Here is a 25,897-nt window from a genome sequence, read left to right as displayed (position 1 = left end):
TGTGAAGCTAGGCAACTTTAAACTGCGGATTTAATAGCATTATGGATGACAACATGTACGTACATGTGTATTTATTTATAACATTTATACACTACATTTTCCTTCAAGGTGCTCAAAAGTAGCTTACAAAGTTCTCCCCTCCTCACAACAACCCAGTAAGGTAGGTTAGACTTAGAGGCAGTGCCTGTCCCAGGTCTGAGCAGTGATTCTGAACTGTTATATTCCAACACAACTTCCCAATGGCATTTACTCTGAAACCTAGATCCTGCCATTTTGGGGGGGAGTGGGAGGAAGAGGGACACCCTCTTGCTCATTCTGCAGGGTTCCTGGGCTGTTGCCTCTGACGGCACCTAGGCTGCCCCCCAGGATCTCCCACCCCTCCCAGCCACGCAAGGCACCGACCCAGCCAAAGCAGTCATTGGAGGTGCTGGTGGGGCGGCCTACCGTCGGGCCACCTAGGCCCAAGCCCGCGGCCAATTCACGCTGAGATGAGAAAGAGGGAAAGGAGCTCCTGGCCCGGGTGGGGGGGAGGCGCCAATCCCGCTCGTAGTTCATGGAGAGGCGTCTCTCCTCCTCTCCCCCCCCCGCTCCCTCCCCCGAGTCTGGGCTGAAGGAGTCGCAGGTGAGAGGTGAGCGGGGCTGGGCAGGCGGCGGGGCTGGGCGTCCGCCTGCGGTTCGGGGGGCCCTGGGCTTCCTGGCTCCTCGCTCCTTTCGCGGCAGTCGGGCTGCGGGAGGCGGAATGTCCCAGGGAGGGAGCAGGGATGTGTAGCCACACGCAGCCCCTGGCAGCCGGCCTGAGCGTGCACGGCGGCGGCGGCGGCTGCAGCAGGCGGAGCAGCAGCAGCAGCGCTTGCAGCGCCAGCAGGAGGAGCGGGGAGGCCAGCAGGCAGCTTGGCCGCCGCGCCTCCCGAACCCCCGGTGCCCGGGCAGCGTAGGGCATGGCAGACCCGCTTGGCCGATCCCCACGCTAGTCTGCGGGCGGGGGGCAGGCAGGCAGGCACGCCCCTAAGGGGAGAAAGGAAAGAGCCGCCGACGCGAGCGCCGAGGTGAGGACGAGGGGAAGTTGCGCGCGTGTGGATAGATGTATGATACGTGTGTCTGTGTGTGTGTGTGTGTTTGGAGTGGGGTGGCGGCGCCCAAAATGGGAGCGATGTGTGCTGGGGGAAAGCTAGAGGAATGGGGAGGGGAGGGGATCCCAGGGGATGGGGGGGAGCAGCAGAGGGTTGGGGGTGTTTGGTTGTGTGTGTGTTTTTTTGCCGAAATGGCAGGGAAGGTGGATTTGGGAGGGAGGATCCGACAGCACGCGGGCGAGGAGAGCGCCTGCAACAGCGGCCCGACGGGTGTGGGTGGAGGTGGAGAGGAGAAAATGGAAGAGATGGCAGATGGGAATGCCTCCCTGGTGCTGCCCCCTTCCTCGGTACCCAGATTCCCCCTTCTTTCTTTTTCTTTTTTCTTTTTTGCTCCCGCGGCTGTGATCGGATGGAGGCTGCTTCGGGATCCTCCCTCCGCATGTGCGCCGCTGCGGGCTGGGCTGGGAGGAAAAGCCTCTCCGCGCTGGGAAGGGGCAGCGATCCATGTGGGCGCAGGGAGGGTTTGCCCTACCTCGGGGTGGGGGCGCCCTCGCCGAGAGGATGCCAGGAGGGATGTCTGCCTGCCTGCCTTCCTGCCTGGCGGTGGTTGTGGTAGCAGCTACGGTGGGAGCACGTGGGGCCGCGGGGAGGAGTGATCGGGAGTGGTTCCTTCACCTCTCCGAGGCGGGGAGGCGACCCCACTCCGGGCTAGGAATCCATGGTAGGGCAGCGACATGGTAGGGATCCCAACCTGCCCGGTCCGCCAGCAGGGGCCAAAATGCACAGCACTCGGGACATCAGGCCAGCACGTGGGGCGGGAGGCCTTTTTGGAGACCCCCCCATAAGCGAGGTTCTTTTCCCTCCGCAGCCCCAAGGGGCTGATGCAAAAAAACAAAAAAGGCATGTTTTTGCATCGCCCCTCGAAGTATCCACACGTTCTAGAAAGCAGCAACATCTCTATAGTGTTGATTGTGAGCCAGTGGACGCTGGTCCATCAAGGTGAGCGGGGCGCTGCTCTCACCTGCCTGCCTTCTCACTTAAATTCATTCATTCTGAGGGCTGGCCCTGGTTGTCAGCTTCCTCCGCCTTAATTTTAGTGCTGCCATTGTAGGACACAGATGGGAGGAGGGGGAGGGGGGATCGGGACAAAACTAGAATGAGTGAGTTGTCTCTCTTTGCCTGTCATTGGCTCTCTCTGTTGCCATTGGCTCTGTTGATCTCAGTGGGCGCCAGCCACTACTGCTCCCTAGCATTCTTCAGCCCCTGATTCATTGAGAGCCATTTCACAGGTTACACAGAGACAGGGCAAAACTTGGGCTTTGCCATCAGATGCACAAGCCACAAGGAGCTGCAGGCAGTCATGGCTGCTTAGCACAACTGCCGTTTTTGACAGAGAGGTTCACCTGTTAACCTTCTTAGGTGTGCTTTTAAAACATCTAAGGTGTACTCTTAGATGTGCACCTAAAAATACATTGTATGGTACTCGAGATGCTCTATGAGCCCCTCACAGCTTTGCTGCTTGACAAAGATTTTCCGTCTGCAGTTGAGCAATGCATTTCCCCCTTTTCTTGTTAAGGGAGAGATGGCTGGCCCCACGTGAAATTAGGGGTACAGGTTTGGGGGCTAACAGTGGGAAGCTCTGGAGGAGGGAGGCAACATCTACATTTGGGGATAATTTATAGCTTCCTCCCCAGTACATTGCCTCCAATAATCCATTTGACCGAGCCTCTGTTGGTTGTTACTGTAGCAATTCTTCAGCATTTTCTGTTGGCTGCCTAAAGCAGAAAAGCAAACATCCTATCTCCAAATATGCCCAATCCGATAAAATCCACAGACCCTTTTGACCTTGCAGCACAGTTTGCCTGCCTATTGACCTGAAGACCAGTAATCGGAGGATTCTGTCTGTGAACTCTTGATTTAGTAACTCTGTTACTCAGTCCACTGATTATCCCCTTCCTATGACTTCCATGCAGTTACATAGTCTAGGATGTCATCTTCCCTAAACCTTATAGACCCATCTGGCGACCTCCACTCCAGTTAACCCAAGGAAGCCTCATCCACTTGCAAACCGATATAGACATTCTGAATCCCATTTGTTGTCCCAGGAACGGTTAACTCATTGCTCCCTGCTATGATCAAATAGCCCTCCACTACTTGAGAGGGAGGGAGTGAATCAATTTGTAATGTTGAGAATCCATGGCAGTTGCTTATGCGACACCAGTCATTTTGTGAAGGATACTTCAGCATGCTTCAAGGTATTGAAATTGTTGCTTGAGGAGTAAATACACAAATCTAGGGGGAGGGGACAATTAGAAAAAAATGCTTTAGGGTAGCCTTGAACTCCAGGAGGTCATATCTCTGCTTTGGAGATTTTATTGGGAATGGAAAAGAGAAATGACCTTTTCAATGACATGCGGTATTCAGCTGGGGTCCTAACAGCTCAGGAGGAATTGGCTGCCAACTGTTCATCCTTAATCCATAAATTATTTTATAAGATTCACAGGAATCACTTTGCCCTCCTCTGATATGCAGCAGCTGTTCGGCAGCACAAAGTACCACCCCCATAACACAATACTTCAGGGTAGGAAATGAAAGAGAATCTTCTGGCCAATTGTAACAACAATTGGCATATGGGGGAAGTAGTAGAGTACAGTTACCCAAAGCAGAATATGACCAGAATTCTGTACAGGCTAATAAAAATAACACAGGCTTTTAATAATCAAACATGACTAGAATCTTTATCTGAAAGCTCACCCGAAATATCCTTCTAACATATTCTGTGTCATTGGCAGATGTGGCACAGATGTCATTCTCCCACAATAGAGCTATTAGGTGTCACCTCAGGGTATAAGATCTACGCTACAATCTTACATCAGTTTTATGCCAGTTTGACAAGCTCAGGTTGTCCCAAGAAATCTTAGGAATTGTAGCTTAATGAGAGTAGTGCATATTCTGTTGGAGACTCCTGGCCATTTACTCTCAAAACAGCAGGCCTCAGGGTGCTCAAAGGAGAGGTAATAACTGTTAAACCAATATTTCTCTAGTGTACATAGATATGCTGGAGATAAACCCTCAGTGGGTGTGCCCTGGCATTTGAAGAAGAGTAAATATGTGACAGCTGGATAGACTTTGTCTTCTATCCCAAGGACCTCATTCATTTACTACTGTGTTTCAAATATGTTGTATTTCATTGAGGTCTCTCTTTGAAGTAGGAAGGTCTTTTCTGTTTCTCCCTTTTGTGCCTGGCTGGGAGAAGAAGAAAAACATTATTTTCGCTGTCTGTATTTCTTACCAGATCATTTCTACATTTCTTTTGGTTGGATTTATAGCCTCAAATGTACCGCTAGCCACATATATCTGAACATTGTGAACAAATTCTATGCCCATAAGGTAGATAGGCATGAAACGATCCCGTTAAGAATCTGTTTGCTCTGGCCTCCTGATTACTAACTGATTTCTAGCATATGTCTCAGTCAGTTGTTCACACTTCCTTCAATATTGTAATGGCCACAAGCTTTTACACGATAGTAAGTTTGATATTCTTCCATTAACAGACGCCAGAGCTTTTATTTAAAATGCAAAGCATAAGATTCACACATGCTGGCCAAATGGTGCCTGCCTATAACAGTCCTCCTGAGTGCAGCAATACCTTCAAGAGGGTGGGACTGGGCAGTAGCTTTCTCTCAGCAAAATCCACCTCCCAAGGATTACTGTGAGGGTACAGTAGAATTGCCCCTGTATGCTGCTTGGAGTTCTTTGGTGGAAGGTGGGAGCCGAAGCTAAGTGATACAGCAAATGCCCTGCATGCAGGAAAAATTGAAGTCCAAAGTTCAACCCCTGACATCTCCAGTTAAAAGGATTGCATATTTATCTTCACCAGCAAGTCCCAGGATGGGTATCAGATGATGAAAAATACCCTATCAGTCCAAATAAATGCTGAGTTATATAGTTATATAGACCAATAATCTTACACAGCATAATGCAGCTCCAAATGTTCATAGGGTTGGATGCAAATGTGATAATCCAGTACATAAACCTTATCATCTTAAGAAATGGCAGCAATACTGCTTCAGAGAGATTGATAACAGATGGAAACATCCAAGAGTTGTTCTAGAGGGACATGGGAAGAGCTGTAACTAAAAATCAATTTTTAGCAGTGTTTTAAACATCAGATTGGTGAGCTTCCGATCCTCACCTCTAGACCTCAACCCACACAAAAGTACTCCCGATTGTATTAACCACCTGCCGAAGACAGAGAAGTTAATTCTCTTTTCTCCCTTCCCCCCTGATTCTTAACAGAATAAGAAGGAGCATCATTACTTAGGCTGTAATCCTATTTTCTTTTCGCTTGGAAGCAGGTCCCATTGAATTCAATGGGACTTACTTCTGGGCTGACATGCAATTTTGTTTTATTTTTGTTCAGCAATTTTCATCCTATTAGCATATGTCATGTTATCAGTGCACAACTCAGCACAGCTAGAGGTTTGCATTGAGAAGAAACGCAACGCCGATATCGTTCCAAAATTATAGCCTGTGCTTTGGAATATCCTTGGGATGCTTTGATGGGAGATCTCAACGTTGTACGGGTTCAGGGGTGTTCTCTCTTTTTGTGGGGGAGGCGATAGGAGTGTGAAGGTAAAAAAAGGGGGGTCCTACAAACACAGGTGTTTTGTTTTTTCACTGCATGGGGGCAGACTCAGAAAGTCCACTGCTCTCGTGCTTTCAGCCTCCAAGCCAAGGGAACCATTGACGCAGCTGGCATTTGTTTTAAAGAAATAATTTTTGGAATAAGCAATAATAGTGTTTTGGAGCTGCATGATAGCACTGCGGAGGGGCCAACATCCTGGTCTGACTTTGCCTTCATCCCCTTGTAGGTGACTATCTCGGTGGGGCCACGCTGACCATGCTCAGGAGCTTCTGTCTTCAGCTCATGTCCTTGCTTTGGATCCTGGTGGCCCATCACCATTTTACACAAGGTGAGGATGAGTTCAGTGTTCCTTTGGTTCCACCTGGGCATGAAGTCTCCTACAGCAGAAAGGTAAAGGGTTCATTCTGCAGCGGTGTGCAGAAACCACCATTTAACTCCCTGTGAATGATTCCTCTTGTTCAAAGAGGTCTCCCTTTCTTCAGGTGCCAGGGAAAAACACATGAGCATAAACAGTACTCGAGTGTGTGGGTTTCATCACTTAGTTGCCCTGTAGAGGCTATAGAGGAGGGAACCAAACTAAGGTCCACAAGGTAGGGTGGTTATGAGAACATTCCTATCTACAGGAAAATTGCTTCCTGCAGGGAGTAACATGCGGCTACTTATTTCAGGAAGGGCTGTAGCTCAGTGGCAGAGCACATCCTTTGTATGCAAAAGGTCCCAGGTCTAATCTTTCATGTCTCCACTCATGGCTGGGAAAGACTCTTGTCTGAAACCCTGGAACAAAGAGAAACTGCCTTCTACTGAGTCAGACTATTGGTCCATGTAGCTTAGCTTTGTCCGCACTGTTTGGCAGTGGCTCTTTAGGGTGGCAAATCAGGACTTTCCCCCTGGAGATGATGGGAATTAAACCCGTGGCCTTCCTGCATGCAGAGCAAATGCTCTGTCATTGATGTGTTGACCCTGCTGAACTCTATGGACCAATGGTCTGACTCAGTAGAAGACAGCTTAGTTATTACATATAAGGAGAGGAATGGTCTAGCCTTCTTCCCTGGTTGTGAGCAAATTAAAATATTGCTGGTTGACCCATCTTGTGTAGCAGACTGAGCTTTGCATGAGATTAACAGAGCTAGAGGTAAGTTTGTGCCTGTGTGTGCCCTCTCTGCTTCTGTGTGAGTTTGGGTAGACAAATGGTACTGTACTAGTTGGGTCTGATGATAGTGCAGCATAGGAAACTCCCGTCCCCAACACATAGGTTTTAGCCAGAGTGGTATCTGGATTGCCAGCAAGATGGACCTTCTTTGATTAAGCGTAGACTAGATAGATTACAGGGACGCGGGTGGCGCTGCGGGTAAAACCTCAGCGCCTAGGACTTGCTGATCACATGGTCGGCGGTTCGAATCCTCACGGCGGGGTGCGCTCCCGTCGTTCAGTCCCAGCGCCTGCCAACCTAGCAGTTCGAAAGCACCTCCGGGTGCAAGTAGATAAACAGGGACCGCTTACCAGCGGGAAGGTAAACGGCGTTCCGTGTGCTGTGCTGGCTCGCCAGATGCAGCTTGTCACGCTGGCCACGTGACCCGGAAGTGTTTGCGGACAGCGCTGGCTCCCGGCCTATAAAGTGAGATGAGCACACAACCCTAGAGTCTGGCAAGACTGGCCCGTATGGGCAGGAGTACCTTTACCTTTACCTTAGATAGATTACAGTGATGCAGTGGTACCTCAGGTTACAGATGCTTCATGTTCTGTATTTTCGGGTTGTGCACTGCGCTGACCCTGGAAGTACCAGAACGGGTTACTTCCGAGTTTCGGTGCTCATGCATGCGCAGAAGTGCTAAATTGCTCTTTGCGCATGAGCAGAAGCGCCAAATTGCAATCCGCGCATGCGCAGACGCAACGTTGCGGGTTGCAAATGCTGCGGGTTGTGAACATGCCTCCTGCACGGATCACGTTCACAACCCGAGGTTCCACTGTACTGGCAATGGGGCATACTTTTTTTTTTGTATGATCATAGACTCATAGAATTGTAAAGGACCCCAAGTACAGGAATCTCACTTAAAGCATCCATGAAAGATGGTCATCCAGTCTCTGCTTAAAACCCTCTAAGGAAGGAGATACTGAATGAAATTGCTAATAATTGTATAAAGTATCCAAAAAGACAATAGGAAAATGCTGTTCCTAGCTCCATGAATTCCCCTATTCGTGTCCAGATGGTCTGTTGGATAAATCCAAAGCAGTCTTAGCAAGCAACAGATCTGAGTGGAGGAAGGGGCTTGGGGAAGGGGCTGCTTGACCCTTCCCGCTACAACCATCATTCTGTTCAAAGCTGCCCCCTCTGTTTTCCACCCAGAGGGGGAGGTGACCTGTGACTACCTCCATGTAGTTAGAAAAGCAGCAGGAGCGTCACTTGCAGTGGGGAAACGGTCAGATAGGAAAGAGTCCAGCAGCTCTTCCTCTGTTCTTTGCTCAGATTAGGGATTTACTGTGGCTGCTTTGCATTGAAAAGACAGAAGGAAAAGTGCAAGGGAGAGTGACATGCAACTAGTACAACATTGAACTGGCCCAAGTGCCAAAGCTTAATACGTTTGTCCCCTGGCATTTGCCCCTGCTGTCCTGGACCCAAGGTGCGATTACTTCCCCCCCCTTGGTGTTTTTAGGCATGCAGTGACACCTGCTGGACATTCCGTGAAAGGCCTTCAAACATCCCTGGTACAAGCCATGCCCAGGGGCCAAACTAGACAATACAATATTCAGTGTATGATCACAATTGTGTATCTGCTTCACAAGTTGTAAAACAGAAGCTGTTGCAAAGGCCTGATCTGAATTATGACCATAGCATGGAGGAAATGTGTGTGTGCTTAAAAAACAAAACAAAACTCCCCCCTCCCCTGTTTTCCTAACAAAAACCACACATGTATACAAGCTGCTATTTGCCCTTCATGGGAAGATGCTATTTGCACTGATAGTTGCTTTCCTTCCAGGGCAAATAGAAGGTCTGGGAGCCAATTTTAGTTACGAGAATTATACTGGGGGAAAGACTTATTTCCCCTATCCTTCATGCCACAGTCCAGATAGGCATGGACCAATCTGGTCCTCCACAACTGCTGTTTTTATTTTTATTTTTTAAGGAGACCGTACATAACACATTTCATCAGGTATGTAACATATTGTTAAGTTTAGCCCTGGGAATATGGGTGTATCTACACCAGAGACTTGTACTGGGTTAAACTCATTCCTTTTCCATTGGGAGTTCTGGGAACGGTAGTTCTCTGAGAGGGGCCTATGTATAGGGTTGCCATATTTCAAACAGTGAAAATCTGGACAGAAAAGTTGTTGAGCTTTTTTCCCGTAAAAAAACACACAAAATGCCGTTTTTCAGCTAATTTTATTAAAATGTAGTATAAAACCAATGTAAGTGGATAAGGCTCGCGAGTGCACACGATCGAACAAGATCGTTGGGTCCTGGTCGTTTCCGGCACGGCACATGACAGAAGGAACAAAAAGGAGGGTGAAAGTTAGCAGGCAGAAGCAACAGAGCCTTCAGGTGCCAGAAGGGAGGGAGGGAGAGAGAGAGAGGGATGGCAGGACCAGGGAACAAACAGCTCAGTTACAGCCTTGGAGACATTTAAATAAATAAAGAGAAATCAATCCCTTGGAAAGGGTCTGATGCTCATCTCAAGTGCTGGGCCAGAGAAATGGAAATATTGGGGGCCTACAAGTCAAATTTCCAGAGTGCTCCTCAGCTATAGTTGCTTTGAGTATATCTATTCCTCCCTCTGTGCATTCAAGGTAGCAAGGAGTTCCAGTACAGCAGTGTTAGTCCCCCTTCCTCAGATTATGTTTTCCCCCTTAGGCTGGAAAAACAGGAGGTGTCCTGCACCTTGCTGTGGCTTTCTTTAAATTGATGCTTTAGTCAGTCTTGTGCCATGCACTGCAAGCTTAGACCTGACATCTCCCACCAGCAACAGCTACCGCATCGGCAGCAATCTTCCTTGTAGCAATTACAGACTTTTCGTGGGTCATTCTCTCTTGTGATGTTGCCATTCTTAGCAAGAAATGTAAGCTTGGGGAAAGGAGGGCACCACTAAGGGAGCCTGGTTGCTAAGGGATAAGGCTGCAAACTTAAGCATATTTACCAGAGAGAAGGTTGCATTGAATTCAGGGAGGTCCTATTCCTGCATTGCAGGGGGGTTCCAACTCTATGATTCTGTGATTCTATGCAGGGGTGAGGAACCGGCGGCCTACCATGTTGGAACCCACCTCCCATTGGCCCCAGTCAGTGCAGGCAGTGGTCAGGGATGATGGGAGCTGTAGACCAAAACATCTGCAGGGCACCAGTTGGGTACTCCTGCTTTAGATGATGATTTGTATTGCTTTGCTCACTTCAAAAGGTGGCCCTTAACCTGTGCTTCACACTTTGATCTGATGGTACCAGTTAGTGCCAGCCTTCATTCTGCAACTGTACTGTACTGTGGTGGTTATAGAAATGGCAATGGGGGGAAATGGACTTTATCTTTAAAGGGCAAAGAAGGAGTAGATAGGTATTGTTTCACAAAAATGTAAGGGGTGGGGAATGAATTAAACGTTTCTAAAACAGCATTGTCATGGTGGAGATGTGCAAGATTGTCTTGCTGACAGCAGCACAATGGGTACTATCCAAAGGGAATTCCCCATAAGTTCCTCTTGATCCGTGCTGTTTTGTTTGCTAGAAGTTAATAAAAGTATTTGTTATGCTTAGCTTCATTCATACTGTCGGTGCTTAATCAGAGCAGCATCTTAAACTGGATTAAAACTTGGAGTGCTTCCATACTAGCGTTCTTTCAACAAAATGAACAGAAATTAATTAGTTAATTAATTTTAATTTAACGATATTTATTTACTGCTTAATGTATTTTTAAATAGCCATCCAAGCTGGTTGCATTAAATAATAGAAAATATACGTAAGAAAATACAATAACACCAACAGACTTTAAAAAGAAGTAGGCATAATATGAAGATAAAAATGCAGGCAAAACACAATTAACTCATTCAGTTACTCCTGAGAGTTCAGTTGCCACTCTTCTCAAACAGTTGTATTTTGCGGCAGCTGTGGGGAGAAAGGCAAATTGCATGCTAGGTATCAGTAACGGAATTAAGACGAAAACTGCTGATATCACAATGCTGGTATGCTGTGTAGTTGGAATACTGTGTACAGCTTTGGTTGTTGTACAATATCAAACATCAAAAATGATATTGTAGAGTTGGGAACGGTTCAGAAAAGGGCAAGCAAAATTGTCAAGGGGATGGAGCAACTCCTTGTAAGGAAAGCTTGAACTCACAGATGTCCATGGAGGCGCAGGTCAATTCTGTGTCCAGGGCAACTGTGTACCAGCTCCATCTGGTACGCAGGCTGAGACCCTACCTGCCCACAGACTGTCTCACCAGAGTGGTGCATGCTCTAGTTATCTCCCGCTTGGACTTCTGTAATGTGATCTACATGGGGCTACCTTTGAAGGTGACTCGGAAACTACAGCTAATCCAGAATGTGGCAGCTAGACTGGTGACTGGGAGTGGCCTCCAGGACCATACAACACCGGTCCTAAACGATCTTCATTGGCTCCCAGTGTGTTTCCAAGCACAATTCAACGTGTTGGTGCTGACCTTTAAAGCCCTAAATGGCCTCGGCCCAGGATACCTGAAGGAGCATCTCCACCCCCATCGTTCAGCCCAGACATTGAGGTCCAGCTCTGAGAGCCTTCTGGCGGTTCCCTCACTGCGAGAAGTGAGGTTACAGGAAACCAGGCAGAGGGCCTTCTCAGTAGTGGCACCCGCCCTGTGGAACACCCTCCCATCAGATGTCAAGATGACTTTTAGAAGACATCTGAAGGCAGCCCTGTTTAGGGAAGTTTTTAATGTTCGAAGTTTTATTCTGTTTTTAGTGTTCTGCTGGGAGCTGCCCAGAGTGGTTGGGGAAACCCAGCCAGATGTGTGGGGTATAAATAATAAAATTATTATTATTATTATTATTATTATTATTATTATTATTATTATTATTATTACTACTACTACTACTACTACTACTACTACTATGTTGTTGTTGTAGCAGTTGGGCCTTTTCAGTTTAGAGAAAAGGTGAATGAGAGGAGACATGGTAGAAGTTTATAAAAATTAAGCATGGCATAGAGAAAGTGGCTAGAGAAACATTTTTCTCCCTCCCTCATAAGACCAGAACTCCTGAACATCCATTGAAGCTGGTTGTTGGAAGATTCAAGACAGGTAAAAGGAAGTTAAACTATGGAACTTGTTCCCACAAGAGGCAATGATGGCCACCATCTTGGGTGGCTTTAAAAGAGAATCAGACAGATTTGGGGAGGATAAGGCTATTGGTGACTACTTGCCGTAGTAAGTAGATTGGAGGCAGTGACCTTTCTGAATACCCCTTGCTGGAAACTGCAGGAGAGAGCACTCTTGAGGTCAGGTTCTGCTTGTGGGGTCCCCATAGGCCTTGGCTTGGCCACTGTGAAAATAGGAGACTGGGTTAGATGGGCCACTGGCCTTCTCTGCATTCAGGGTAGGCGTCTTTCTGTGTGTAGGGTGGAGACACGTCAATTTCACCACTGCTTTGTTAAGTTTTAAAATTTAAGATATTGCAGTGCTGGGGGACACAGATCCTCTCCTTAAGTGTGTTTGTGAGGGAAGGACCTTCTCCAGGAAGTGGCAATAGCAGTACAGTCATACCTCGGGCTGAAGTTGCTTCAGGTTGAGCGTTTTCGGGTTGCGCTCTGCGGCGACCCGGAAGTAACGGAACACGTTACTTCCGGGTTGCGCCGCTTGCGCATGCGCAGACGCTCAAAATGATGTCATGCACAGAAGCGGCGAATTGCAACCCGTGCAGACGCAGTTTGCGTTCGCTTCAGGATGCGAATGGGGCTCCGGAACGGATCCCATTCACATCCAGAGGTACCACTGTACTGGTGGTGGCCAATCCAGTCCAGCATCCTGTTCCTGCAGCGGCCAGCCAGATGCCTGCGGGAAGCCTGCAAACTGGTATTCAGGAGCATGAAGAGAGAGCCAGTGTGGTGTAGTGGTTAGAGTGCTGTGCTAGGACCTGGGAGACCAGAGTGCGAATCCCCACTCAGCTGTGAAGTTCAATGGGTGACCTTGGGCCTGTTGCCATATCTCAGCCTAACCTGCCTCACTGGGTTGTAGAACTGTAAAGTTGGAATGTACCCGCCACCCAAGGCTCATCTAAGTCCAACCCCCTGCAATGCAGGAATCTTAGCTGAAGGTTGGGAGGATAAAATAGGGAGGAGGAGAACTGTGTACACCATCTTAGAGGAAAAGGTGGTAAATAAATGCAATAAGTAAATAAATAAAGTAATCGTGCAAATAACATGTTTATTTTTTAGCAGTGGTATTTGCAAGGTGGATGCAATTAAGTACAGCTGCCACAGGACAACTACTGTAGCATGAGCCCCTCCTCCCCAAAAAGAGATGTCATTCGAAACTAAGAAGCTAGCTTCCCCTGAGTCAGGCCACTGGTCCATCTCCCCAGTATTGATTTCTTTTCTGGACCAGGAATGACTCTACAGGATTCTGGGCACATATCTCCTCCTACATGGTCCTTTTAGCTTGTGATACATCGAAAGCAGGTGCTCTTACCACATGAGCTATGGTCCACTATCCATCCTGAGGGGGGGGGGGAACAGTGTGTTGCTCATTTGGAAAGTTGATTGTTGCTTCTGCTTCATTTCTTTTTTGCGCTTAATTATTATCGTTTGCATCCTCTTGCCTGATGGTTCACTGACCTATATCTGTGTTGCGATGTTCTCTGGAAGGGCAGTTCTGTTCTGTATTATTGCAACGTTGAGCTTGATCTCAGTCTGTGGATTGCATATTTAAAAATTTCCCTAAAATATATATTTAAGGGGGAGGGGAACAACAAGCAGCATATGTTCCCAGCTACAAAATATGGAGCCTCCCACAGCTAAGAAAAATCAGCACTTCGACACTCTGAAGATTAAGGGAAGACAGCATGAATGGCATGCAATAAATGGGTAGAAACGTTTCCATTTATTGCACTAGAAACTGGTCTTGTGATATTACAGATGACAGGGAGAGGTCATACACAACTGGGATAAGTATATGCTGGAAAGGAAAAGGGATTCTACACACTTCTGTCCCAACCTGGCAAATTGGTGATGGGTTCACCAGCCTTTTCCTGCTGACATAAGTTAGCCATAGCTTGGAGTTCTGACTTCCTGGTGCAATAAATCCTGCTCTCTGCTTTGCCTTGCAGGTGATGACTGCAGTGACCACTGTAACTTGGCTCATGGAAGCTGTGACGAGGACGGCAAATGCAGGTAAAGCCATACTTGGGTGCTGTTAAAAGAGAGGGCTGCTCAAACACGGCGTCACTCCAAACCCTGCACATTTTGTGCCAACCACCCCAAGAAGTGGTGTCCTATAAGCTTCTACTCTCAGAGTTGGCCCAATACATTTTGCTGCCTGGTGCGACAAAGGGCAAGATGGTGTCCCCTCCTGTTCAGTGTATAGAAGCTGACTGAACTAGCCATTAGTTTTTATTGCAACACCGGTGTTGCGACAGCCATGCCTGAGGACAGCAGGCTGGCCTAGAGGGTGCAAAGTTGGCTGTGTGGCACACACAGATGTTTTCTGCAACCAGGGCCAGCCCACCCATGAAGCAAGGGGAGGTGACTGCCTCAGGCAGCAGGATCCATAGGAACAGCAGATGCAGCCTCTAAGGAATGTGTTGCCCGCTTATGCGGCCACTGCTGCAACAGCTGTGGCATGTTTCTTGGAGGTCGAATCTGCTGCCTCCTCAGCAGCACCCCCACACCACCCCTACAGTGGCCTCTTGTGAATATGAGGTACTGCTGGTCTCCCCTTACCTTTGGGGAGGAAATGGTGGGGGCTGGCCTCTGGGGTCATCTGGGTTCTGCACCCGCCTGGTGTTTCAAAGCAGGCTGCCCCCTCCCCCCACCATGGCCTCTGATTCCCACTTGAACCATCAGGTAAGGTTTATTTTATTTTAAAATAAATTTTATTTTTCAGGTTTACAGAGATACAAATCCAATTTTCCCCCAATAAGCATTTATAGTTTGACTTCCTCCCCCATCCCTTTTGCAGTTTCTTATATTTTATAAAAATTCATACCTTCATTTCCCTCATTATTCCAATTAATCTAAGGTTGATTTTATTCCCTCCCTTGTTCCCAGTGTAGATCTTCACTCCCCCCTTGTTCCCGATGTAAATTTTTACTCCCCTCTTGTTCCTGATATAGATCTTCACTCACCCCTGGATGGGTGGGCGCCATTTTGTTGCTTGCCTCAGGTGTCAAAATGTCTTGGGCCAGGCCTGCTCCAACCCCATGCTGCCATTCCTCCCCACCTTCCTGCCTCTGCTGCCTGAGGCAGCTGCTTCATTACTTATAGGTCTGGCCCTGCCGGTTTTTCATCCAAAAGTCCACTTCATAGGTAACATTTTTTTCTACATTAAAAAAATCTCCATGCATGCCAAAACATATGTACATTTTCCTGTGTTAAGTGGGATATTTAAGTTTATCTCACCACCAGTCCATAGATAAGATGGCCACTGTGTGCAGCTGTTGTCTGCTTCATGAACAAAAGAGATTGTTTCTTCATATATATCACACTTTCCTAATAGGGATGTTATTTCCATTTATGAAAAATGTCACATTTGAAGCAACTTGAATGGATGCAATGAACACACTTTATGTTAGCCTTATGAACAAATCAACCAATGTTGCTTGCTCTCATTTAAAGAAAGCCCCTCCCCTCCAAAAAACTAGAATGGTTGCCCAAATATACCCATGCTGTTCATTTGTGAAAGAAAATTTTGTTGTTGTTGCTAGCCTTTCTAGTTTAGTTAATCATAGCTAATTCTTACTCACCATAGACAACCAAGCAAGTTGCTATTTACACATCTGAATCATGGGCTCGGTTTGCATAATCTTGTTTCATTTGCATGCTTTCAGTCTGGGAAAAGTGAGTTTATTTCCCCACCTTCGTCTTTTTCACAGCATTTTACAGTGAATGGAAGAGAGTGCTTTGTGTGAGGGATTTGAACCCACTGTGTATCACTGAAGTGTGTGGGTCATGTCTGAGAGCCAAGGAGGAAGCACAGATCCAAGTTGAAAGAGATTGCAGCAGATAATTTTGCAGATAATTGCATATGGATTTTCTCTATAAACTTGAGGGCTAGAAATTTACTTTGAAATTTAATTAATAGTGATATTTTTCAGGGATCCAAATTCTAGCCCACCCAGAATAATGGAATATTTACAGTCCTTTGTTTTGGTAGCCATTTTTAGGGTAGATGTTGACTTGTTTTGCAAAAAATCTCCCTTGAATGGTGAGCATCCTTCTTAATCCGATGGGTTGTTCTTTTGGTCTCTGGAGAACAGATTATTTAATCCATCTATTTGCATCTGGGCAGAGAGATCAGTCAACCTGCTATAGGATACTGCAGCCTCAAACAGCTGCTGAAGAGCAGTGTCAAAGGGCATTGCCCGTTCAGCACCTGCTTACACTACTGAGGCTTTGTATTGTTTTTTATGGCATTTTACAGTGCAATAAAACACCCCACATACGACACTCCCCAGAATGGGTGGATAATAGCATTTCAAAAGTTTTATAATTTTATATGACTGTTCTGTGTTACCAGCCAACATTGCACAAGCTTTCGGATAACACATGCTGATCGCTAGAAGTTGCAGCTAGGAAATACCTGAGCTGCTAGGCTGTTTTTGTCTTTTATTAAATTTACTTTGAATTGCCTAAATAAAGGCCTTGTCTGGAAACCAGGGTTTTCAGCTGAAGACGGGAGAGGCTTTTGCATAGATTCTATTTTAGATCCTCCTAAATCCTAGGATTTCAAATGGGCTCATTTCCTACAAAACAGCTTAACAGTATAAAAGAAACATGGGTAAGATAACTTGCTGCAACACCGCAATAAGTTTCAGACATTATTTTGAGAGTTTTACAGTTGTAATACAGTACTGTTGCCATCCCTGGGTTGCATGCTTGGAGTAGGCCTCCTTTTCCAACCCAGCGCTGGATTTGGCAGTAGGAAACACATCCACACTGCATCCGTCTTGTCCTGGCACACTGTCACTAATACAACAATTTTCAAAGCAAAAAAAAAGGGGGGGGGGCATTTACAGAGCAACCCTATATGCACATTATGCTGGGGCTGGCAATTTGCCACTGCTGTGTTGGTGCAACAGCCTCTTCATGAAATGCTCAGCCCATGAAGGAAGGGGAAACCACAGCAAATGCATGGTGTTGGTGAGGGAGGGAGAGAAAATAGGGAATGGTGCCATCTGAGGACTCTGCCAGGGCTCATGCCTCAGTCTCTCTCTCTCCCCCCCCCCCCAGCCATTGACATTTGGGAGTTGTAAAAGAACTCTGTGTTTGCGGTGGCTGTTTGTTCTTCTCCTTGCATATGAGCTATGTTCCTACAAAGCAGCTGCAATGGATGCAGAAACACACCTGACATTCTGACAACTATCGACTCCCATCAAGCACAGGTGCTCTTTAGGGCTAGGCAACCTCCCAGATCTTTCCAGATGCTGTTGGATACCAACTCCCATCAGCCCCAGCCAGTAGCCAGTTGTCAGAGAGGATGTAAGTTGCAGTCCAACAACATCTGGAAGGCTATAGGTTCCTCATTTCTGCATTATAAGACGTGTCCCTCTTTCTCTCGCTTACCTGTTCAGAATGCTCTCTCCCTCAATTGTTGGAGAGGAGGTTGGGTGTTTGAACATGGTCCCCTGAGGCAAGGTACCTGTTAGGGGTCTAGAAGGAGAAGTGTGAGCAGTGTGAGCAAGTTCCCTCACATGCTCAGGAGATGACGTTTGTGCAAAGTGCCCCCTTTGTGGTCTACCGGCCAATTTTATCCAGTGTTCGCTGGCTGTTGGGATTGGTGCCATAGGTGGCCCCAGCAAAGTCATTTCTTACATTCTTTGACAAGAGCACATACTCAGGATCACAGACCAGTTGTATCGTGGCTGTTAATAGATACTAGGCACGGACTTGTGCTATGCAATTTAACACACATTGGCTGATGAAGGGGTTTCTATGTTATATACATGTTTTTTAAGGTAGACCAAAAAGAGATTGAAGTCAGCCCACCCCTGCCCCACCCTGAAGACACCAGAGACCCAGGACTGATAGAAAAAGCCTGTGATTGTGTAGTTCAAGATGTACCTCATCTAAGAAGGGCATCTTTCTTCACTGCAACTGAAGGATGGGGGCAGGCGTCGATCTTTCCATTGGTCAACAGAGTTGTCCTGTGTAGATCAAGTTGGGTTTTTTGTGTGGGGGCCTCACCCTGGACTTTATGTTTTCTGATTTTTATCCCTTCGGCACACCCAAGGTGGGGTTTTTTAATACAAAGCAGATGCCATTTTTTAATGCTGCATTTCCCCCACTTGGTTTGTGGTTTGTGAAGGGTATACGTCTCGTTTCAGTGATTCCTTTTTTGCAGCTGTGCAAATGGGCAGCCTGAGTTTGTGCCTCTGCACCACTCCCTCCCTCAGAGTGGCAGGAATGTGCAGCCGTGCATTTCTCTGCCATTAAAAGAGAAGAGCTCTGTAGGGGAGGCGCAGAGGAGCAAAATCCCCACCCACAGGTATGGCGCGAAAAAGAAACTACGCCCACCAAACCTGGGCTCAGTCTTTTTGGCACTGACTCACTGATTGCAGAGTAAACACAGGACTTGCATCTAATTAGTTGCAAGGAACAGAGAGGCATGAGCGTAGTATGAATCCCGTGTATCACTGCTTGATCTTTGGTAAGCTTCAGCACTGGGCAAACCCAGCCAGATGGGTGGGGTATACATAATAAATTATTATAGTCTAGTTATAAGTGTGGTGAACAAGGCTTGCCCGTGAGTCATGTCTTGGTACATCCTTCCATTTTGGTTTTATCTTCCAATATTTTCTCAATATACTTTAAAATATGGGGAGAAAGGTGCTTGATATGTGTGCATTTGCTTAATTTCACAAAGAAAAAGTAGCCTGCGATATGCCATTGCCAGCAGCCCAATCTTAGGCAGGTTTACTCAAAAACAGGGCGATGCACTCCTGAGTAAGGGTGTATAGCAGGGGTGGACAATGTGATGCCTTCGAAAGTTGCTGGACTCCAACTCCCATCAGTTCAAGCCAGCATGGCCAGTGGACAGGGATGATGGGAGTTGTAGTCCAGCAACATCTTAAGGGCACCACGTTCCCTACTCTCCTGGACTGCAGCCTTAAGGTTTGGCACCGGCCCATTCCTATTCTCTCTGAAAACAATTCAGGTGTTACTGGGATGGAAAAGAAACAGTGGTGAAAGCAGAGTTTCCTGCCGACCTTGCACATCAGGTGTAATAATAATAATAATAATAATAATAATAATAATAATAATAATAATAATTTATTATTTATACCCCGCCCATCTGGCTGGGCTTCCCCAGCCACTCTGGGCGGCTTCCAAAAGAATATTAAAATACTATAATACATCAAACATTAAAAGCTTCCCGAAACAGGGCTGCCTTCAGATGTCTTCTAAAAGCCTGGTAGTTGTTCTCTTTGACATCTGGTGGGAGGGTGTTCCACAGGGCGGGTGCCACTACTGAAAAGGCCCTCTGCCTGGTTCCCTGTAACTTGGCTTCTCGCAGTGAGGGAACTGCCAGAAGGCCCTCGGTGCTGGACCTCACGCTGGTGTACAGCTCAGATTGTCCCTCCTGACCTATGGCAAACCCCCAAGGCAAATACCAAAGCTGGAGATTCCTCTGCTGTGTCCACCCACACATTTCTTAAAATAGAGATAATTTTCTCACTGTCCCCAGGCAATCATTAGACAGGCGGCATTCTTGGCTGGTTGACGCTCTTCACCAAAACTTGTGGTACTCATAAGCCCCACCCCTCCTCTTGCCTCCTGCCCAAAGTGCCTCCATTTTGCCTCACCCTTGGCTCTATCCTGCTGCTGCTGCTTCCTTCATGAATTCCCCTCACATTCTTGTGCAAGGTACTTCTTCCTATCATGCCATTGAGACCGAAAAGGATCCTGGATCCTGCCTCCACCCATCACCAGGAACAGAGACCATTGGTGGATCTACACACGGGGCGGGGGGACTGCTATAAATAAGTCAGAAATTAAATCATTATAACAACCACTCAGACAAAAAAATACACTGTGTAAAAATCACATAGAATTTTTTTTGCTCTCTGGCACCATCTGGTGTTGCATGTTATAACGCATTCAAAACGTTTTTTGACTAATGCAGCTGAGTCCCATGACTATGAAACGCCAGTCTAATGCCTTGCGATGTTTACTGCACATGGCTTTGTTAGTGCCTTTGCGTGGTGCCTGCGGTGACGTTCTCCTGCTCTGACTTTCTGGTTTTCCTTCTGCAGGTGTGACAAAGGCTGGGAAGGGGAATACTGTGAACAGTGTGTGAGGATGCCAGGCTGCAAGCATGGGACGTGCCACCAACCCTGGCAATGCATCTGCCAAAGTGGCTGGGCTGGCAAGCTGTGCAAGAAAGGTGCGTCACTCCACTTGGAACAGGGTGGGGACTTATTGAGGAGAGTCGGGGCGACAGGGAAAGGAAGCTTATTGGGAAGCTGCCTTATACCAAGCCAGAACACATGGGCTGGTACCTGTTCTCCAGAGTTTCAGACAATAGCTTCTGCTGCTGCCGCTGCCTTGAAAGGCTGAAACTCGGGTCCTCTGCATACACAACACATTCACTACCGACAAATGATGCCATTTCCAAACAACAGCAATTCAGCTTTAACAGAAGAACCACACAGCCTTATTAGCAGCAGTAATTCGGCCGTCTTCCCATTTTCTGCTTTGAGGCCTCCCTGGAGAAAACAACTACTTTTGCTATTGACTCCAATACTTCCCAGCTACATGAAGTTGTCCTAAGGCCTTGGGGAACCACTGCTAGTCAGAATACTTTGGAAGTCGAGCGGAATCCGTTCTGGAAGTCTTTTCGACTTCCAAAACGTTCGGAAACCGAAGCGCGGCTTTTGCTTTGCTGCAGGAACCTCCTGCAGCCAATCGGAAGCCCCATTGGATGTTTGGGTTCCAAAGAATGTTCACAAACCAGAACACTCACTTCTGGGTTTGCAGTGTTCAGGAGCCAAAGCGTCTAAGTACCAAGGCATTCGGGATCCAAGGTACAACTGTATGCAGTGCTGGGCTGGGAGCAAGTAAGGCGGCTTCTTCTGCTCCAATACAGGAGCCCACTTCCACCTTCAGAATCAGTGGCCTCGTGCCTCTGAAGAGCAGGGGACATCTGGTTGGACACTGGGAAGGAGGATGCTGTGCTAGCTGGCCACCTTTTCTTTGTACAGCCTCCAGTATCACAGTAAATTTAAAAAAGAGAGAACTTTTATGTGTGGGTGTGGGTGTCTGACATGAAAAACCAGCCCTGAGTACTTTTGACCTGCATTTTCTCCTCCTCGTCCTCCTCTTTCCCCCCATCTCTTTCAGACGTGCATGTCTGTGAGCACCAGACCCCGTGCCAGAATGGAGCCCAGTGCGTCTACGACCGAGATGGGGAATATTCTTGCCTGTGCCTTGAAGGATTCCATGGAAAGAACTGTGAGCTGAAGACGGGGCCATGTGATAAGGCAGGGTGAGAGATCCTAGCAGAAATAGATGGGAGGAAAGGCAGGCGCAAGGAGCAAAACCTTTTAAAGGCTCCAGTCCTTTGCCTAGGAGTAAGTCCCATTAAGCTCAGTAGGGCTTACCTCTGAGTGAACGCGTATAGGATCAGCCGTAAAAGGCTTTAAAACGCACCATTTCACGAACAAGGATTTCAAGGCAACGTTCAGTTTTATGACAACTTTTTGTTGTTATTTTTTCCTGTGTGGCTTATTTTTGCATGCACCTTTTACGTGCACTTAGAAGCCACTCAGAGCGGCTGGGGCAACCCAGTCAGATGGGTGGGGTAAAAATAATAAAATAATAACTGTTATTAGAAATGCTAACGGTTAAGGGGTATTTAAACAGATGAATAAAATGTAGGACGGCCCATATGGGTGTTGTGATCGGTCCCCATTCTCTCCTTTCAGGTCCCCTTGTAAGAATGGCGGAGAGTGCCTGGACCAGAACGGCTTTGCTAACAACTACACCTGCAAGTGCCTGGCAGGATTCATTGGCACCCACTGCGAGATTGACGTCGACGATTGCCTGATGCGTCCCTGTGCCAACGGTGCCACCTGCCTCGATGGAATCAACCGCTTCTCCTGCCAATGCCCCACTGGCTTTGAAGGGCGTTTCTGCAGCATCAACGTTGACGACTGCGCCAGCCAGCCGTGCAGAAACGGGGCAAAGTGCTACGACCGCGTCAACGATTTCGATTGCCTGTGTCCCGAGGGCTTTGTCGGCAAGACCTGTGAGCTCCTTGCTCCCGAGCCGACGTGGGTCACCGCGTTTCACCCTGATCCCAAGGGGCACGGCAACGACGTCGTGAGAAGCACGGCCAGCAGCAACCCTTGGACAACACAGTCTGAGTCCGTCCGGGTTGTGGTGACTGGGAAGCGGGTCACTACCTACAGTGAGAAATCAAACGGGGGAGGGCTGTTGATCTCCGTGAAAGAGGTGGTGACTCAGCAGGACTCGGGGCTGAGTCAGTCGCAGCTGATTTTAGTGCTGGTGTTTGGGCTGCTCACGGCCCTCCTAGTCTTGGTAACTGTGTTGGTGCTGCTGAAGAACTGGCAGAGGGGGCGCCGGAGGTGCCAAAGCCCCTCGCAGTCTGCAAGGAAACTCCAGGACCAAGAGTGCCAAGTGGGCATGTTGAGTACGGTCTTGATAGAACCCAGGAAAACGACTGAGCTGTAAGGACCCCCCTGAGTCGGAGCCTGGCTGACCTCTGTACACCCACCAGATGAGTCGAGGAATTCTCCGAGCAGCGTCCAGGGGGATGCTCTGGCTGTCCGCCTCCAAAGCACCGCGGGCTCTGATCGAACTCAAGGCCGTGCATCGCCAGGGAAGAGGATGTCCACGAGGCAGCAGAGCCTTTGCTTGAAAGCGGAGTCCTTGAATGCATGCAGCTTAAAGCCACGGGCTTGGTGGCAGCAACGTCTTAAGGGCAGCCAAGGAAGTGCTGGGTCACGATAAAGCCAGGGCTGGAAACAGCAAGCAAGATAGGTGGATGTCATCCCACAAGCGCTCCAAGGGAGTTGCTAGAATGAGGCTAAGCATGCCAGGACAGGTTGTAGTATTTGGCTAAGCCCTTAAGCATCTGGTAACTCTTGGTCAGAGTCATTGGAGGTATCCTATGGCCTGTCTGTTTACTCAAGGGGCCCCAGGAACAGCTCTGTGTATGCCCCACCACCCTCTAGCACAGGTGATATGGGACCCCCATTCTGCCTAGAGGCCTTTCAGTCTGTTTTCCTAAGGACCTTGTGGTGCCATGAGCCACTTTGCTGCCTACATTGACCATTCTAGATCATTGTCTTGCCCATTGTGCCCTGTACTATGTCCGGTCTTGATCTGGCTGCAAATGTATGGAACCTCTAAAACAAAACCCTTCTCTTCCCCTCCTCCCTGAAAGGTTTATTCAGACCCTGATTTCACACATCGTACTCCCTCATTTTCTCAGCTCTGGTGTCAGGAAGGGTCAAAAGCAAGCACCAAGCCAACTTCCCCTTCTCAGTCTCAGATTGTTGGCCTGAGACTCTTCACTTGCCGGAAAAGAAATGGCTGTGTATGAAGCTGGAAATATGAGGCCTAGCAATCCTGATTCCAAGGCCTGATGTCTGTGAGAGATCAAACTTGGGAGTGAACCAGAAGCAACCATGATAGCACTTTTCAGTAGCACATGTTGAACCATACTGATGCCTTAAGGCAAAAAAGTATACTTCCAAGGATGTATCCCAAAACATTGGTCCATCAAGCCTGGTAGTGTCTGCACTGACTGGCAACAGCTCTTCAGGGTTTCAAATTGGGGGTCTTTCTCAGCCCTTCCTGAAGTTGGTGAGGATGGAGCCTGAGATCTTTTGCATGCAAAGGTTCTGTTATTCTCCTTCCCTAAGTGGAGGTAAAGGCGGTGGGTGATCTCATAAAACAATTCATATTTGGCTACATAGTGACAGCAATGAAGGCAGTACAGTGGTACCTCGGGTTAAGTACTTAATTCGTTCCGGAGGTCCGTTCTTAACCTGAAACTGTTCTTAACCTGAAGCACCACTTTAGCTAATGGGCCTCCTGCTGCTGCTGCGCCGCCGGAGCCCGATTTCTGTTATTATCTTGAAGCAAAGTTCTTAACCTGAAGCACTATTTCTGGTTAGCGGCATGTGTAACCTGAAGCGTATGTAACCCGAGGTACCACTGTACACACATTTGGAAAAGGGTTGGAAAACTCATTCAAAGACCCATTTGCTGGAGGACAAGATAGTCTGTATAGACACTGTCTCTACTTGGGTGCATGTGCTTGGTGCCCGTAAAAATGCAGGTGGTGTCTATACACACTGTTGCTCTCATCTCGATGCACCCTTATGTTTGTGTAGGTAGAGATGCTCATCTGGAGAGGGGTGCTTGGGGTGCTCTGTTGGCCTGCCTCCAACTCCCGCCTCTGACTTCCGCCTTCTGAACTTCTGCAGAGAACCTGTGTACATACAGATCCAGCATTTATAGGATCACAACACACAATCTGTGCCCTACAGAAATGGAAGGTACAAACTGCACATTCAGAGTCTATTTGCATCAAACTGTATGCACACAGTCCCTTGCGCAGAATACCAACAAACAGAGGTCACAGGTGGGATCAGTAAGCAGAATAACATTTCGACCCAGGGTTGGGCTTCAGACTGGGGGTAATGCCGCTTCATAGTCACGACAGATACCAGTCTGGTTGCCAAGGCAACAGGGACCTGTTCCTCCTGCTGCCTTAAACGTTTCTGCTCCCTTTTGAGGGAACACTCCCTAGTTCGTTTGTTTTTAAAATCCCCCCAAAATGGCAGGTGCTCTTTGAGAGGCATAAAAATGATTATAGAACTTTTATTCCCACCCCTGTTTTCAGCTCAGCCTTCAAATCTCCTGTTTTAATAAGTAACACAACTGAGTCAGACGGAGGTATGGTAAACAGTTCCCTTACCTTCAGTGGCAAAGTGCACCCCATTCAATAGGGCCAGTTCCACTTCAGGTATGTCAGAGACAGTGGTCTCTCTGTCAGGGTCGTCCCTGAGGCTGTGGCTTAGGTACACCATCAGGTTTTCCTCATTGACTTCCATTGTTCTTTCCCCTCTGACCCCAAAATAAGAATACATGAGCACCCTAGTTTCATGGTCAAGGAGCTATAGGTTACATGTCTGGAAATGCAACTTGAGTAAAGCAAAAAAAGGGGGGATTTCACCATAAATATTATTTTTGTAATACACAGTTGATGAATGGTTGTAACTTTATAAAATAAATTCAGGAAATTGAGTATATGAACCCGTACCTTCCTGCTTCCCTCCATAGACTTCCCCTCTCTTGGATGATGTCATTCCATGCCTTGTCCCATCACGTACCACTGGGCCCATCTCCAAACCACAATGGTTACCCTCTAACCACAGGTCCTGACCTGCCAGAATTGCTATCGTCTTTGGCTCACTGTCAGCCCTAAGAGAAAGAGGGTGACCTCCCTTGCAAAAGAATTCCAAAATCCCTACAGAGGGGTAACAAGTGCTTGAAAATCTATTATGTCCTGAATTCAAGAATGTACTGCCATTTTGAACTGCTCTAAAAGGTCTGGAGGGAGGAGGCGATCCAACCAAGAAGATAAGAGTACTAAAAACCATATGCATCTGGGAGAGGAGTAATTTCCACTACACTTTTCCATGTACAACGTGCTTTAGAATTATTATTTTTAACCAACTATCTCCATCATGTGCTGTAGGTTAAGCAGGGAAATAGAGTGACCTACCCAAAACTATCCAGTATGAAGCATGACTTAAATGCAGAATGCGAAACTGTGTACTCCTCCTCCCCTAACTGCTCAAATGCAACACAGCTTTCATGTCTCAGTGTAGATGGCAAAGAGAGCAGCGAGGAAAGATCCCAGTTACAAATGGTACGGAATGAACAGCTGCCTGGTGCTGCCTGGGCTTGGTTCATTCAGAGGGGAGAGCAGCTATTCAGGCCCTGTGGACCAAGCCGCCTACTCATGAGCAGCAAATTCA

The 25,897-nt window shown here is 47.6% G+C and overlaps 1 protein-coding gene across 3 annotated transcripts; it reads left to right on the top strand.

Annotated features, from left to right (window-relative positions):
• Positions 1-218: 218 nt before the first annotated feature.
• Positions 219-25,165, top strand: DLK2 (delta like non-canonical Notch ligand 2). 3 transcript variants are annotated; one of them, XM_081187586.1, is made up of 6 exons: positions 219-629; positions 5,945-6,046; positions 13,991-14,054; positions 20,135-20,265; positions 21,222-21,366; positions 21,806-25,165. In XM_081187586.1, exons 1-6 carry the CDS (start codon positions 554-556, stop codon positions 22,572-22,574), a joined length of 1,287 nt encoding a protein of 428 aa, XP_081043712.1. In that variant the 5' UTR covers positions 219-553; the 3' UTR covers positions 22,575-25,165. The 3 variants fall into 3 exon arrangements, with proteins under 3 accessions (XP_081043712.1, XP_081043714.1, XP_081043713.1); XM_081187588.1 differs by having other exon boundaries at positions 597-622; XM_081187587.1 differs by lacking the exon at positions 219-629 and adding an exon at positions 655-1,046.
• Positions 25,166-25,897: the final 732 nt, after the last annotated feature.

The sequence above is a fragment of the Podarcis bocagei genome (assembly GCF_964188305.1).
Source record: "Podarcis bocagei genome assembly, chromosome: 3".
Lineage (NCBI taxonomy): Eukaryota > Metazoa > Chordata > Lepidosauria > Squamata > Lacertidae > Podarcis > Podarcis bocagei.
This window is presented reverse-complemented; position numbering and strand designations above follow the sequence as displayed.

Coding starts and splice junctions, on each gene's coding strand:
- DLK2 (XM_081187586.1), top strand. CDS start 554: ATGGAGAGGCGTCTCTCCTCCTCTCCCCCCCCCGCTCCCTCCCCCGAG. Junction 6,047..13,990: donor CCATCACCATTTTACACAAG/GTGAGGATGAGT, acceptor TTTGCCTTGCAG/GTGATGACTGCAGTGACCAC. Junction 20,266..21,221: donor TGGCAAGCTGTGCAAGAAAG/GTGCGTCACTCC, acceptor CATCTCTTTCAG/ACGTGCATGTCTGTGAGCAC.